At 34.6% G+C, this 15,349-nt stretch overlaps 1 protein-coding gene across 1 annotated transcript; it reads right to left on the bottom strand.

The window, feature by feature from the left end:
- Positions 1-9,005: 9,005 nt before the first annotated feature.
- Positions 9,006-14,064, bottom strand: LOC120070347 (glutathione S-transferase DHAR3, chloroplastic). Its single transcript, XM_039022282.1, has 6 exons — positions 13,798-14,064; positions 12,821-12,911; positions 12,464-12,607; positions 11,097-11,214; positions 10,105-10,245; positions 9,006-9,417 (listed from the first exon to the last, which is right to left on the bottom strand). Exons 1-6 carry the CDS (start codon positions 14,039-14,041, stop codon positions 9,331-9,333), a joined length of 825 nt encoding a protein of 274 aa, XP_038878210.1. The 5' UTR covers positions 14,042-14,064; the 3' UTR covers positions 9,006-9,330.
- Positions 14,065-15,349: the final 1,285 nt, after the last annotated feature.

Raw genomic sequence — 15,349 nt, 5'->3', positions numbered from 1 at the left:
AGAGCGATATCGGAAAGAGCGATACTGGAAAGAGCGATACTAGAGAGAGCGACTCCGGTAGCGACACTAGCGAGAGCGAGTCTAGTGAAAGCGAATCCAATGAGATTTAAACATAATGTTATTTTACAATTTTTTTTCTGAAGGAGTTTACTGATTAAATCTTTATTTCATGCAGGAGTGATTTAAGATGGCAACACGTTTCAGAATACCCGAAGCAGACCAATTTCCCGGTCAAGTAACCAGCTTGGCCCACATTGCTAATGCTTGTGAAAGAGAAGCTTATGCCAAAGCAGTTGGACATGTTCAAGAGAACAGTTTTTGGAGATTGACAACCCAATTATCCATCACATGTTGCTGAGAGAAGTGAAGAGGACGAGATCAGACTCAATGTCATTCTCTGTTTTTGGAAAGGTTGTCACTTTTTCAAAGGATGGCTTTTTGTTGATGACTGGTTTGTGGCAATCTCCAACACGAGTTGATCAAAACCAACAGTCTTCGTATGAACTTGCTATCAAGTATTTTGGTAATCGAGTGACGAAGGAAACCTTACATCTCTGTCAACTTGAAGAAAAATACAAGGACTTGGAGTTTGAAAATGATGATGATGCTGGGAAGATCACAGTAGTTTACTATACTGAGGTCGCAATGATGGGGAAAAACAAACAGAAAAATACAGTGGACCTCAAACGTTTAAAGGACGTTCAAAACTTAGAGTACTACAACAGTCTTGATTAGGGTACCATTATTTGGGAGAGGACATTGGATGCCCTAAAGACTGCATTGAATGATAAGAGTAGTCTATACAAGACGAGGGTCAAAGGAAATAAAAATTACGTGGTGAAGTACTCTTTACGTGGATTTCCATAAGCGTTCCAGGTAAATTTGCTTAACATAATAATCATGTTGTTTGATTTAACATTATTATTGTTCTTAATATATTTTAAATTTTATTTAGGTATGGACGTACGAGATCCTAGCTTCATCGATAGCTGGGAACATTGTGGAGCGAAGGAGCAAGGTGACTTTGCCCCCCATATTACGATGGTCATGCTCCCACTCAGTGTCATTCAAAGTACTCGAGATAGAGATATTTGAGTCTAACAATGTATGTTTACTCTATTCATAATATGTTTATCTAGTTTTTAAATTAACACTAACCAGTTTACTGGGTTGTTAATGCAGATAAAGATTAAAGAGAGTACTGTCATGTCAGATGCTGAGAGGGAGTTTCGAGATACCCTAGTGAATGACCGACCTATATTTGATCTAGGTGTAGATGATGATAGTTCTGAAAGTGGCAATAGGTCGACTAGTGATGGGGGTAGTCCTGAAAGTGAAAGTGATGGTGATGATCATCGTGGAGATGACAATGATGAAGTTGACAGGGTGGAGGGGGGGATGAACTGAGCATTCTGAGCACGAGGATGCTAAATATGGAAGGGTGGAAGAGGGGCATACACACCCTAGTGATGATAATGTTCCAAAATATGATAGGGGACGTACACGATGAGGACGAGTTGACCAACTTGATGTCTATCTTGTAGACTCCCGTAGAGAGCGAACTGTGGATGAGGAGTGTCTTGAGTGTGCTGCCTGTTGCAGGGAGGGAGCCAATCCCGACGATTCTATTTATTCGTCCTGCGAACCATTGAAACTCACTATCATATCGAGTTTAGATAGTCATGTATCTAGTATGGAGGAAAACATGACGAACATGAAAGGGCAATTGTCGGCCATCCTGTCACTGTTGTAGTCTATGTGCAAGGTTTGTATTTACTATCATTTATGTCTTATGTTTAGTTTTTACGTGTTCGTGAACTCATCATTTTTATTTTACTAATTGAAGAGTTCCATGGTGAATGAGGGGACGACCAGGTCACCCATCCCATCTCAGTATCCTGATACCAATAATGTGACTGCGCTTTGCACTCTCATCCCCCCCCCCAACAGGCCCGATACCACCACGACATCATCAATTGGACGTCGAACCTATAGAGGCTGACGTCCCACAAACAGAGCCTAACATGTCTGCCTTACTCACCATGCCACATACAGAGGCTGACATGTCTGGCATCCCAGAGGCCGACACTTCTGGGATTGTTACGACCACATAAGGAGTTACATTGGTGAGTAATTTATTGATCAGTAATCTTTGTTTATATTTTTATATTTCTTGATGAGTAATGTTTTGTTATCTGTTTATATAGGAATCTCGAAGAATTAGTCGTAAGAGAAAACCTGTTGATAAATATACATCCTCAGCTCAAGTAAAGAAAAAAAGTGTGGTTAAGCATCCTCTCCTAGGTGTAGCTACGTCACTATCTAGAGCGATCGTCACATATGACGTAGCACATGATGTTCCATACAATATCCTTACAGAAATGATGAGCTGGATCTCGGATGACAATATGGACAACGAGGTTCGAGAGAACTCTTTTAAACCACTCGCCAAGCAATTCTTTAAGGAATTGATTACCCCGAATTCGTTGGTCGAGTGCGATGTAAGTTTCCTAGTCTTTACTTCTTTACATGTTGGCTATCTTGTACTTTTACTGGCATGGTAATTTTTCGTGTAGACCATAAATACTTTATTTTATTTTATGAAAGAAAAATTTTTCGTGCGATGTAAGACACTTATGGAGGCTGCCCTAGCATGGAAAGAAGAACGTATAAGGACTACCTCACCGATAAATTCGATGTTAAATGGGCAGATGTGGATTTCATTTATACCGCGATGAATATCAGTGACCACTGGATGGTCCTTTCAATGGACATTAACAGAGGCCACATATTCGTGTTCGATTCACTTCCGTCATATACACCAATGATAAAGCTGGTGAATTGGCTAGAGCCATTGATGGTCACAGTACCATCCTTATTTCACTACTGTGAAATGGATCGTTCAAAGTTGGACCTATCCACAGCCCGTTGGAAAATCTCGCGACCTATGAACGTTGACATACAACATGGGTCGCTTAATTATGGCATCTTCACAATCAAATTACTAGAACACCTGGTGACTGGTGCTGATCCGTCCATAATCACTCAGGAGAAGATGAATGAATATAGGATGCAGTTAGCGTGTCAACTATGGGTAAACACTCCATATTTTTTATGTGTATAGAACATGTATTTTTTATGTATGTAAAAACATTTATTTTTTATATATAATGGAGCTACTACTCTTTTCATTGTATAATTGAACATGTATTTTTTATATAAGTTCAAAGTTCAATATTAGAATTTTATTAGAACATGCATTTTTTATGTATAATGGAGCTACTGCTCTTTTCATTGTATAATGGAACTTATATTTTTTATGTAAGTTCAAAGTTCAAAGTTCATTATCAGCATTTTATCAAAACATGCATAATTGAGCTATTGCTCTTTTCATTGTATCAATGGTATGTAGAACATTATATGGTTCAAGGTTCAAAGTTCAAACATTGAGAGAGTGAGATTTTGAGAGAGATCGAGATTGGGAGAGTGAGATGTTGAGAGAGAGCGAGATTAAGAGAGCAAGATGTTGAGAGAGAGCGGGATTGAGAGAGCGAGATTGAGAGAGTATGAAGTTATTGTTTTTTGTTACAAGTATGAACATTGAGAGAGTATGAAGTTATTGTTTTTTGTTACAAGTATGAAGATTGAGAGAGTATGAAGTTATTGTTGTTTGTTACAAGTATGAAGATTGAGAGAGTATGAAGTTATTGTTTTTTGTTACAAGTATGAATATTGAGAGAATATGAAGTTATTGTTTTTTGTTACAAGTATGAAGATTGCTATTATAGAAATACTCCAACTTGTTATTGTTTTTCGTTTACAAGATGAAAGTATGAAGTATGAAAAAGTATGAAGTATGTTACAAGTATGAAAAAGTATGAAGTATGTTACAAGTATGATTATCGTATGAACGTATGAAACTGATCAATAGTATTTATAAACAAATGAAAATGTTTACAAAGTTAGTTAAACTAAACTAGATGGGGTGTTTGGATACACGGTTCTAGCATTTCAGCACGTCGCACGGTTGTAAGAGGTTCGGTACAATTTATAGCGGTTAATGCCCAATAATTCACACTAACCACATTTTATTTTGTCTGCGAAATTCTCCTCTAGATGTATTTCTTCTGCTCTCCGATCGCCTGGCTTTATGGGCAACCAACTTCGGAGGAAGGATAATCTTTTCTATATATATCCAGGAGGTCTTTTCATTCAAAGATATAATATCAAGTGGATTTATAAGGCTCACAGTACGATTAATTAGAGAGTCCACTGTATACCAATCCTACTGCAAAAGACTAATGGATCGAGGTATATTTCGTTTTCTTTGGCAGCAACAATTATATGCGAACACAGGGATAGTAGTCAAAATTCTTACGTGCATTCCTTCGTGTGAAGATTGACAATTCAATCGATTATCTCGCACGTGTACCCGATAACAATCAATAGGCTCCACCCGATATCGTTTGCCCTTATTGGCTTCACTTGCTATTGGGTTTCACAGTAGTCAGAGTGCAATGTCGTTCGAGATGCCCAGTAATTTCTTCGTTCATAGAACCACAGTTGGAGCATTCCTCTAACATGTTCAATCAAGCATACTATAGGCAATAGTCGATACTCTTTAGTTAATGAATTGAAACACTCCGTACTGTTGGATGTCATGTTATCATATTTTCGTTCTATCTGGTAAACCCGTGCACACCTTTGAAGACCGATGTCTTCCAAATATTTCGTGACAGCACCGTCTCTAAAACTATGGAGTTCGTCCCATTTTGTTTGGAACTCTGTCATGCGAAATGCCCTTGCTGCATCTCTAAATGTCCCAACAACCGTGCCATCCTTAAAGTTTGTAATAAGATTTTCTTCTATATGCCATGTGCACAATCCATGAAATGCCATAGAAAAAAATGCACAAATAGCATTGCCGATAGATACCATCCGATCAGACACAAACACCAGATTATCGGGTTCTCCGATAGTGCATTTCAAGTTTGACACAAACCATTTCCATGATCGATCGGTTTCATTATCCACTATTGCATATGCTAGTGGGTATAATTGATTGTTCCCGTCCATAGAAATCGCAACCAACATGGTGCCTTTGTATTTTCCTTTCAAGTGCGACCCATCAACAATAATACAAGGCCGAAAGCTTGTGAAACCTCTAATACAAGACCCTAATGCCATAAACATATACTTGAAATGCACCTCATCTTCAAGTTCGATCTCAAAGACTGTACCTGGATTTTCTATTTTTAGCGCTTCTCCATAAGCATGTAGTATGGAGTATGAGTATTCTGGAGTACCTCTAGTGAGATTATACGCGGCTTCCCTTGCACGCCACTCATAACTTATGTTCACGCCATAATCTCTCCTCATATCCTCAACGATATGACAAGGTTTATAAATACGTCCTATTCCCGTGAACTTATCTTTAATGAGCTAACCAATAACCGTAGTAGTTGCTTGTCTATGGTCGTGATTCAAAATTCCAATGGAACATATGTGCGAATTGCAGTACTTTGTGATCTTGAATACATCAGACCCTTTCATTTTGACTGCATGAAGGCTCCACTTACATGTCTCCCCAATATAGTTGACAGTGAACAAAGATTTGGTTGATTTCCTGACCTTAAATTCAAAATTTTTGTTGATGGACAGAATAGATAATCTCATTTTCAAGTCATTTTTGCTAAAAAATAGTTGACCAACTTCAACGTCCTCTGTCCTAGATGAAGAGGTACCATACATAATCAACTCTATCCTATGACTTGAAGACACAGATGGTGGAACTACTGAAGCTGCTGTAGAATGACGCACATCTCCATGATCACGATCCATTTCATTCAATCCTGCTGGTTGCTCATTCACATCCACCGAAGAACCATAATCCATATAACCAAATGTTGATTGTACAGTGTTGGTAAACAATGGAATATCATCCTCTTCCTGACGAAACTGATATGATTCCTTGTATTGTCTGTCCACAGCTGTATCATCATAACTCACATTTCCAAACCTCATTCCAATATTTTCATCTTGATTAGACTTCAACGTTATAGCTATCTAAAGTCTACTAAGCTCTTCTCGCAAAAGAAGGAAGCGAAAATCATCATCATTCATTATGCATTGTGGAGGGGATTTAAATTCAAGCTTATATTTAACTTTCAGTATAAGATCAAACTCTGAAGAACTGACATTTGTAACCCTGTAAATGTGAGATTTAAGTTCTTCATAATTCAATGTATGAGGCACAATGATTCCTCTCAATTGTCCCACGATATACGAACTTTCATTTTCATCCTAATCACCTCCATATCGAATAAATAGACACTTTTCTGTCATCCTACAAAGTAAGAGAACATTTGTCATTAAGCTGTACAAGCAATTAAAGTGTACTCTCGCTCTCAATCTCACTCTCTCTCTTAATCTCACTCCCTCTCAAAATCTCGCTCTCTCAAAATCTTGCTCTCTCTCATAATCTTGCTCTCTCTCTTAATCCCGCTCTCTTTATTACTCTTGCTCTCTCTCTTACTTTCCTCTTTCTTACTCTCTCCCAATACAAAATTTCGTAATGCTATCTTTCCAGAAATAACACAGCAAAAATAATTAAACAGACTCAAAATAATTCACCTTTTTGAAAAAGCTGTTCCGTTTTGAAAAAGCCTCATCTTGGAAATCCCCGTTCGAAAAGTCTCTGTTCAACAAAACACCGTCGAAAATCAGAGAAGTAATCACCTTTGAAATGGAGTTTAGAGTTTAAAGAAATCACCATTGTATTGTGTTTAGGTATTATTGATTTGATTTGAGGTTTCCGTCGTGAAAATTGTCAAATCATTCGTACACTGACAAGCAATCACATCAAACCAGAGAATTTCAAGCGGGAGTGAGAGCGTTTAATCAGACGAGAGCGAGATTTACCTCGTGACGCTGGTGTAAGGACAATTTACGTAATTTGGTATGACGATAATGTCAGCAGAGGATCAATTGACATTTTAGACCCACAAATTGGGTCATCCGTACAACCCTCGTATAACGTTCTCTCTCTCTCTTTTTTTTTTTTATTAAAAAAAACATTATGATGTAATTGAAGACTTTTCTATAATAATTATGGATGTCGTAATGTTTAAGTTTAAAATTTTCTTATGTTTAAGGTTTAAGTTGAAAAAAATTATAATTTCATATTTAAATATCAATTTTAGATATTAGGAGGATTTAATATTTTAATTATTGTTTTTGTTAAGAAATTTTATAATGTTTAATTTAATTATAAATTGTATCGGAAATGCTCCAATTAAAATATTTAAAAATTTATATGGTTGAAAGTAAAAGAAAAGAGTGCTAGAAAAGAGAAATAAACAAGATGGGAATTTTTTTTCCGGTTCCGATGAATCTTCGCAATCTTTCAATGAAATTAAATAGGAAATTTTGCTGATGGGGATTCAACTTCCCCTTCCCACCCGGTAGACATCTTTACTTATGATTAAAAAAATGTCAATTTCATGACTCATTAATTCTTTATAGTATAAACTCCACGATTAAACAACTCTTCTAGCTTAAAACCTCACGATACTAAACAGCTCAAAATAACTCCTTAATTTCATCACATTAAAACTAATATAAGTTAAATTTCACTGTTTGTACCTTTTCAAATTTTCTAATCCACCCAACAAAATATGGTATAAAATTATGAGTACACTCCCTAAATTCAATAATATCAATTTTTGTAAACTTTAGTTTAATTAATTTAGAAGTTAACCAAAACTCACAGCTTTTAACAAATAAACTAACTCTATTCTTGTTTTTCTTTGAAATGTTATGAATTTTGTATCATACGTGTATCTTATAAATTTATTGAAAAAACGATTGTGTGGTTTTTTCAAACAAAGTTTCAAATAAAAGTTTATCAACAAGTAAGAATCATAACAAATTCTCGTATTTAAAGGTAAGATTGTAACACTTATCTAAATTTGTGACAGTTTGATGAAAATAAAAGTTTAAAATAAAATTATACAACTTGACAAGTTTAGAGGTAAAAATTGATGTCATTTTACCATGGCAGACACTTTTTAAAAAATTTATTGTTTTACCCTTTCTTACTCAAAAAGGAAAAAAAAAAAAGGAAAATTCTTACAAATGAAAAAATATGGAACTATTTGCACATATAGGGAAAAGCAAAATTAGCTCATTGATAAATTTGATAAATTTTGCTATATATATAAATAGTTTAGCCAATTTGTCTATATTTAAGAATGTTAAAATAAAAAAAAAAAAGTGAAGATTGTTCGATACTAAAAGTAAAAAATTACAAGGCTAGATAAGGAAGACTCAATAATTGCACATAAATTTAAATTTGTAAACAAGAATAATGACGGAATAGCTAATCTGAGTTTCAATTTGTGAACAAGAATAATGACGGTCAAATTTTACTTGAACCAAACACTAACCATAAAAATGTTTTGTCCCAAGAACCTTAGAAATTAGCAATGATCTAAGTGTAAAATTTAAGAATTGGTAGTCTTAATGGTCCCCACACTAAACTTTAGATATGTCTCGTGATACCTCAAGTTACTTTTAAGATTGAAAATTGAGAAACACTCAACCTACCATAAAATCACGATCCTCGATCAAGTAGAACAGTAGATTCGTTACAAACAATAATAAATAGTTGTTGGGGGAGGGGTGCTAAGTATTTTGAATACATTACAACCAATTCAAACTTCTATTAAAAATATGGATTCTTCAAATAATGGTACATGGAAAAATTGAAATACTTCAAATTTCAACACAAGCCAGGGCTTTAGTGATGATTGAATTGGCATTTGCCATGGTTTGTTCCTCCTTCATTAAGTATCAATTTTGGAGATGATCGTTTCATTTATAGGGAATTAACTATTTATTTGTGCAAAAAGTCAAATAATGTGTGATTATTTATGTTTAAGTTATGTTAAAGATCGATTTGTTATTAAACCAAGATAGGCATTACACAAATAAAACGTTCAAGCTATATTAGAACAACGATACAAAAAAACTAAATAAATAAAGAACGAACAAACAATCACAATTTATAAATTCATATTACATGGGATAGTACTTGCCCTTTGAGTGACTTCCTTTCATAGAAAAGTTAAATTTACAAGATGTATTGGACATAAGCATAATGTACTAAACATTTCCTACTAAACAGCTTTGAGTGAGACTAGAAGCAGGAGAAAAAACGCTCATTGCATCATATCTGTTAGAAATTTTAATGACTACAGCGCCTGCCCTTAAAGAGATGTAGAGGTAGTGGAATCTCATGCCAAACGATTCAGCAGCCTAGAAAATATTTTAACCAAAGACCTTCGGACGCCAACCAGCAATGACATCCTCAGGCAGGGCACGAGTTTTTGCAAATGATTCTCTTGAAAATATGCTCTGATACAATGTCAGCAATCATAATTAAGACATTGAAGCCAGCAATAAAACAAATGAGTAAAGCTTCAGTTACATTAAGAAACAGATTCAACGATAATATTGTAAGTTAATCCAAACGTTAAGGTATTTCCACTTCAGTCCTAAGCTTTCTATTCAATTATGATTCCATGAAGTAAAGTGGGATGAAAAGATTTGAACTTCAATCTTACACATTCCAATATCATATTGCAGGCTGTTAGACACAACTATTCAATAAACATGAAGCTACAAACTAGAATTCAGTCCTCAGTAGTTGTAAAATTTTTGGATAATGTGTATACAGGTCCTGTTCTAAATGCTAGTGAAGGCAACATCTCAAATATGCAGTTTCATAATGAATTACAGCATATCTAATAGAAACTATGGTCCCACTATGGTGTTGTGTTTAAAGACTTTTGCACTGTCTTTAGAAAACTATTTCGTTGAAAACTTAGTTCTCTTACTTTGACAACAGTCGAAGTTTTCATTCTTTGAACAACATGGGTGGATGAATAGTTGTTTCAACTTTCAAGTGCATCGTTACATTGTATTTTAAAATGTGTTCCGATTAGCTTATAAAAATGGCTCTAAACAACAGTTGTCAAAAGCTTTAAGCATGATGAAAATCATGGGCCACGAATCACAGTTAAGCTAAAAGTTCAGTTGTACCTTCATGTAAGACTTAACGTAAGGTAGACTGTCTGGAACAGACCAGTTCTTATAGTGACCCAATGCTATTTCTAGATGGTACAACTTTGGACCAAGTGACAGGTCTGCAGCAGAAATCTCTTTTCCATTGATAAAAGGACCCTTTTCAAAAGAGAGAGATAAAATGGTAAGTTAGAAAAGAGCATATGATATTTACTTATTTTCATGCATCACCACTCGTGCTGGGGAGAGATTGGTAATGACACTGTTTTAAAAGATTTTTGAAGCTTGCACCTTGAGGCGCACCTTCAAGATAGACTCTCATTTTTAACCTCGAGTCTTACAAGCTTTTTGGATCACACAAGGCTTAAACCTATATGAAAACGCATGCTTCAAGTCTGTATGGATCATGAGAAGAATAATTACTCATTTGCCACGTTTTTCAATAATATAAAACTCTTCTATGTATTCAATGCCACTACACCACAAATGGTTAATTTAGCCCATTACTATTTCTATTACCAAAGCTTAAGAAAACATTGATAACAAAAATTAAAGAGTAAGTTGTTATTTAATTTATATGGAGGCATATTCAACTAATAGGAATGCTATTAGGGTGTTATTACTTCTTAGAGTATTAAGGGTATACTAGTGATTTACTAGGGAGTTTGTGATGCTCATTGGTTATAAATAGAGGGTGAGGGGAATGAAGGAAAGAAATACTTTGGTCAGAGAATTACGGCTTAAGAGGGATCTCAAGAGGTGATGATCCAAGTTATTCAAATTAGAGACACTTCCACATGTCCCAGAGCCTGCCAGTGGTGATGTGAGATAATGATGAATGCATTTAGCACTTTATGTTTCCTCTTTAACCAAATATATGGGGATAAAATTTAGTACAGATTATTTACTAAGAATGCAGTTAACATTCTGTGAATCATTCTTTGTGTTCATCCTCAGTATGGTATGATATTTGATTTAAAAAGAAAGATACAGAAAAAAAAAGGTCTTACATTCTCTTTGATGTGATCACTGAAAGAACTTAGCTCGCTAAGCAATGCTTGTTCTGTTCCATCATCAGGATCCTTGCTCTTTAGAAAAGCAATAAATGTGGAGAATATCTTTGATCCTCTGTAGGAAAAATATTATAATAGCAGCCAGTAAATATATTAATTATTTGATAAATTTGGAGATGAAATATAAAACATATCATGAACAAAATTCTCATCTTTGTATTAAACAGTTATTGAATAAATTCCACACACTAACCAAAGACAAGGAAATATGAGATGCCAAAAGGAGAAATCGAATCTTCGAAAAACTCTCATTCAACTCAAATCTGTGAATAAAGAAATTCTTTTTCATTTAAAAAAACATACATAGAGGCTTTCAGCCTCATGTCATATTTGAAGATTCTTACTTTCAAAGACTGTTTTCTGTTCCTTTATAATTAAAACACGACTTCTCTTTGATAATACAGTATTATTTGCTGTTGCTTCATCCTTGAAACACTGTTTTGAAAGTAAAGTTGTATTTTCTTTTATTTTTCAAACTGATAATCAACAAAAAAAGAAAACACGTGAAAATGTAAGATATATGTCTCGTTTGATAACCATTTGTCTTTTAAAATTAAGCTTGCTAACACTACTTCTATCTATGTGTTACTTTGTTTTGAAGTCTACTTTTTGAAGGTGTTTTCAAAATCCAAGTCAAGTTTTGAAAACTAAAAAAAGTAAATTTTAAAAACTTACTTTTGCGAATTTGGTTAAGAATTCAAATGTTTATTTGGAAAGATGAAAACCATGGTCATGGAATTGTGAGAAAATAAACACAATTTTCAAAACTCAAATGGTTATCAAATGGTGTCTTAAAGATTTTGTTTTCTTTTTTATTTTGTTTGAATGTTGCAGCTTACAAAGTATCATCAAAATCTCACATTAACCTTACAGAACTATAATATGAACACCAGTTTATATGTTGATGAACATGTTTGGATGGTATATAGCATACACATTGAACGCTCACAAGTTAAACTATTAGTATAATTCTGTCATATAACTGAACTTACAATTCCTTCCCTTGGTGTTCTCTTTCCAATCTTTTATAGACTATTCAATTCATGTCATTGTTAAAGATGCGTGCTTTGTTTATTCTTCTTCTTTAGTTAGCCTGTATTCTATTGCTAAGTGTTTGCATTGTACTTGATTTCATCTCTTGTTGGTTATTTCTGTTTCGTCTCCATTATTGTATTTTGAGCATTAGTCTTATTTCATTATTTCAATGAAGAGGATTGTTTCTGTTTAGAGAAAAAAAAAAAAAAAAGAACTTACAACCACTAGAAAATTTCAAAATTGAAGCAATTATAGAACATAGAACATACACTGAAGATTTGTCAGGAGGGGTTGCTAAAGGTGGATTTGGATACTTCTCTTCCAGTGTTTGTGTTATAACATCTGAATCTGCAACCCACTGCTCATCAAATTTAACAACAGGAACTTTGCCCTCTGAATTTATTCTTAAGAACCTGGACTCAAACAAAGTAATTCAAATAAGAGAAACAGACAATCAGATAAGAAGTTCAAAGACTTGCACACTTGAAAGGCATAAATTTAGAACTTCCTCTGTTTATAAAAAAAAAAAAAAAAAAAAAGATTTCTAGTATATCAAATGATTCATATCAAACTATTTATACAAAAACTATTTTTTCACAAAGAGAGAGATCAAATTAGAGAATCACCATTCTGGCTTGTTCGACAGGTCTACCAACTTTAAGTCATAGGGTAGATGTTTTTCCTCCAAAGTCAGTAATACCCTTTGACAAAAAGGGCCTGCAAAGAATGGAAATATTTCATAACTAAGACCAAATTAGGTCATATACTAATACATCAAACTCATGCGCTTCACGTATGACTGCTAGGATTGTCATTAGAATAAGAAATGTTATTAGGGTATTATGGGGTAATTCGCCATAGTCAAGAACTTGGTTATAAGTGAAGAGATGAAGATGGGCCTTGAAAAAGTTTGGTTGGTTTAGGCTTGATTATGGTTGGGAGTGATTTTTGAAATTGCTTATTCTAATGAAATTGCTTATTTTTTAAATTGATTAGATGAAGATAGTCACTTTTGTCATATTTAGAATCATTCCCAAACATGTCTTTCTTTAATCCTTCAAAATCAATTTTTCTAATACAACAACTTGAGGATGGGTGATTGAATCTCCGACCTTAAGGGAAGGAGTGCATGTCAATTATCATTGAGCTAAGTTCACTCTAGACTTTCAAAATTAATTTAATGTTCACATTTTTAAAGTGATATTCATACCATCAAAATTGATTTTGAAGGATTAAAAGCAAACTTTGGAGTGATTTTAACCATTTCAAAATCACTCTCAAACAAGTGAGAGGGTTCAAGCAACTCAAATAACTTGAAAATTATCTTTCGCCCTTCCCTTCGCGAGGAATATATTTCTCTGGTTTCAATCAATGTCACACTCACATGGTTCTAAAAGGACCAACTGATGTTAAATGCGTAGAAAATTCGACAATTCTCACGTTCTGTGAAAGGCATTCCACCATATTATCGTCATTTCTGAAAACACACATTAATTCCAACCAGGAAATAAAGAAAACCAACAAACTTTTAGGAAGCTAACTTGATCTTACTTAACACAAAAACATAGAGCAGAAAAGACAAGAAATGAAGAGAAGAAATTACAGTCGCCGAGCTTGTTGGGTACGGTAATGGAAGCTTTGACGCAGGCTTCAAGAGGGGTAACGGACATGGAAACAGAGAGAGATCGTCTAGGTCCAGAGCGCCTGAAGGAGAATGAAGAATGGTGAAAAGGATAAAGCGAGCAATTGGAACGAAGGTGGGAATTAAAACCCATATGGCGCTTGATGGAGGAGGAAAGAACAGAAGCTGCTGGTTGAATTCTGGAGCCCGACATTAGCGTCGCCATTGGAGTGAAGTTCTAGTTCTTTCTTATCTTTGAATTCTTGCAATGGAGACGGATTTGCTAGTGATCGTGTGATAGAAAGAAGGGGGTTTTTGGGTTGGAGATGAGGTTTGTGTTTCCGCGATAGAACAAATGGCGAATGGATGCCGTTGGAAAATGTACACGAACGATTCTTTGCCTCCAAAGTGAGAAAACAATTTTGGGGAAATTGCAGGATGGCTCAATTTTTGTCCCAAATTCGTATTTGCCCCATTTGTTTTAAAAAATAATGACAATTTGCTTTCTCTTGACATTATGGACCATTCCAATTATCTTATTGGTTGTCTTGCTCTCACTCTTGACTGTCCAATCTCACTCGTTATTTCGGATTCTCGCTCCTATTGTTTTGTTTATTCTTTACATGATAATCATGTCAATGTACGTATGCGCAAATTATGTCAATTTCATCTAACAATCGTAACTGTGAATCAGACCCTATCTATTTAAAAATCTTTGCTTTAAACCCCAAAATTTTGGTTGTAACAATATTTTCTTCAAAGTTGTTTCCTTCCATGGTGTTTTAGGGTTTTGAAGCTGCAACTAGGTGCATAGAGAACATTATTTAATGGTAATCGAATGTAACATTGGTTCTTTGTGTAGTGTGGTTGAACAGTAAAGCAATTAGCAGTAATTTGATAGTTACATGCTGATAGTTTTATACAATCGAAAACAAAGAGCGACAGAGCAATAGTGAAAGATAGTGAGAGAGAGCGATAGGGCGAGACAATGAGAGAGAGCGATAGAGTGAGAGAAACTTGACTTATTTTGTTGTTTTTTTCTCAACTTATTTATGTATGACTTTAGTTGTATGACGACAGAGAAACACCTACTCATTTGATACGAGGTGACAAAAATGATAGTTATTACTTTGGAGGTGATTTGACAAAAATTCTTATGCTCATAGCCTTTGTTAAAATATTGGTTTTGGCTGTGTAATTGTTTAAGGATATTGATTCTTCTTGTGTGATGGTTTGGTTGTTGTTTCAGTGGTTGTCACAAATGATGTCACAAAGTTTTCATTCCTGCAGATTATTTCTTTTCTTATCTGGAAAATTCCGTAGTTTTATTTCCAACTAGATTTTTTTCCTTTTATGAGTGCTGCAAAGTTTACGTGGCATATTTTCCTTTTCCACGATGTCTTTTTATTGGCAAGAATTGTTCTTGCAAAGGTGGTTGATTCTTGTTCAACACTTGATAAAAAGTTTGTTTTGTCGTGGCAGTGTTCTGTGACAATAAGCGTAGGATTGTTCTTCATTGATTTTGGAGTTGTGC

Source organism: Benincasa hispida, chromosome 1 (assembly GCF_009727055.1).
Source record: "Benincasa hispida cultivar B227 chromosome 1, ASM972705v1, whole genome shotgun sequence".
Classification (NCBI taxonomy): domain Eukaryota; kingdom Viridiplantae; phylum Streptophyta; class Magnoliopsida; order Cucurbitales; family Cucurbitaceae; genus Benincasa; species Benincasa hispida.
The sequence above is the reverse complement of the archived record's forward strand: the minus strand, read 5'-3'. Positions and strand labels throughout refer to the sequence as shown.

What these genes read in the sequence shown, in the direction of transcription:
- LOC120070347 (XM_039022282.1), bottom strand. Translation starts at nt 14,041, where the DNA reads ATGGCGACGCTAATGTCGGGCTCCAGAATTCAACCAGCAGCTTCTGTT. An exon ending in GTGATCACATCAAAGAGAAT is followed by an intron (nt 10,246 to 11,096) that starts GTAAGACCTTTT and finishes TCTTTTGAAAAG; the next exon opens with GGTCCTTTTATCAATGGAAA. An exon ending in ACGTTAAGTCTTACATGAAG is followed by an intron (nt 9,418 to 10,104) that starts GTACAACTGAAC and finishes ACATTGTATCAG; the next exon opens with AGCATATTTTCAAGAGAATC.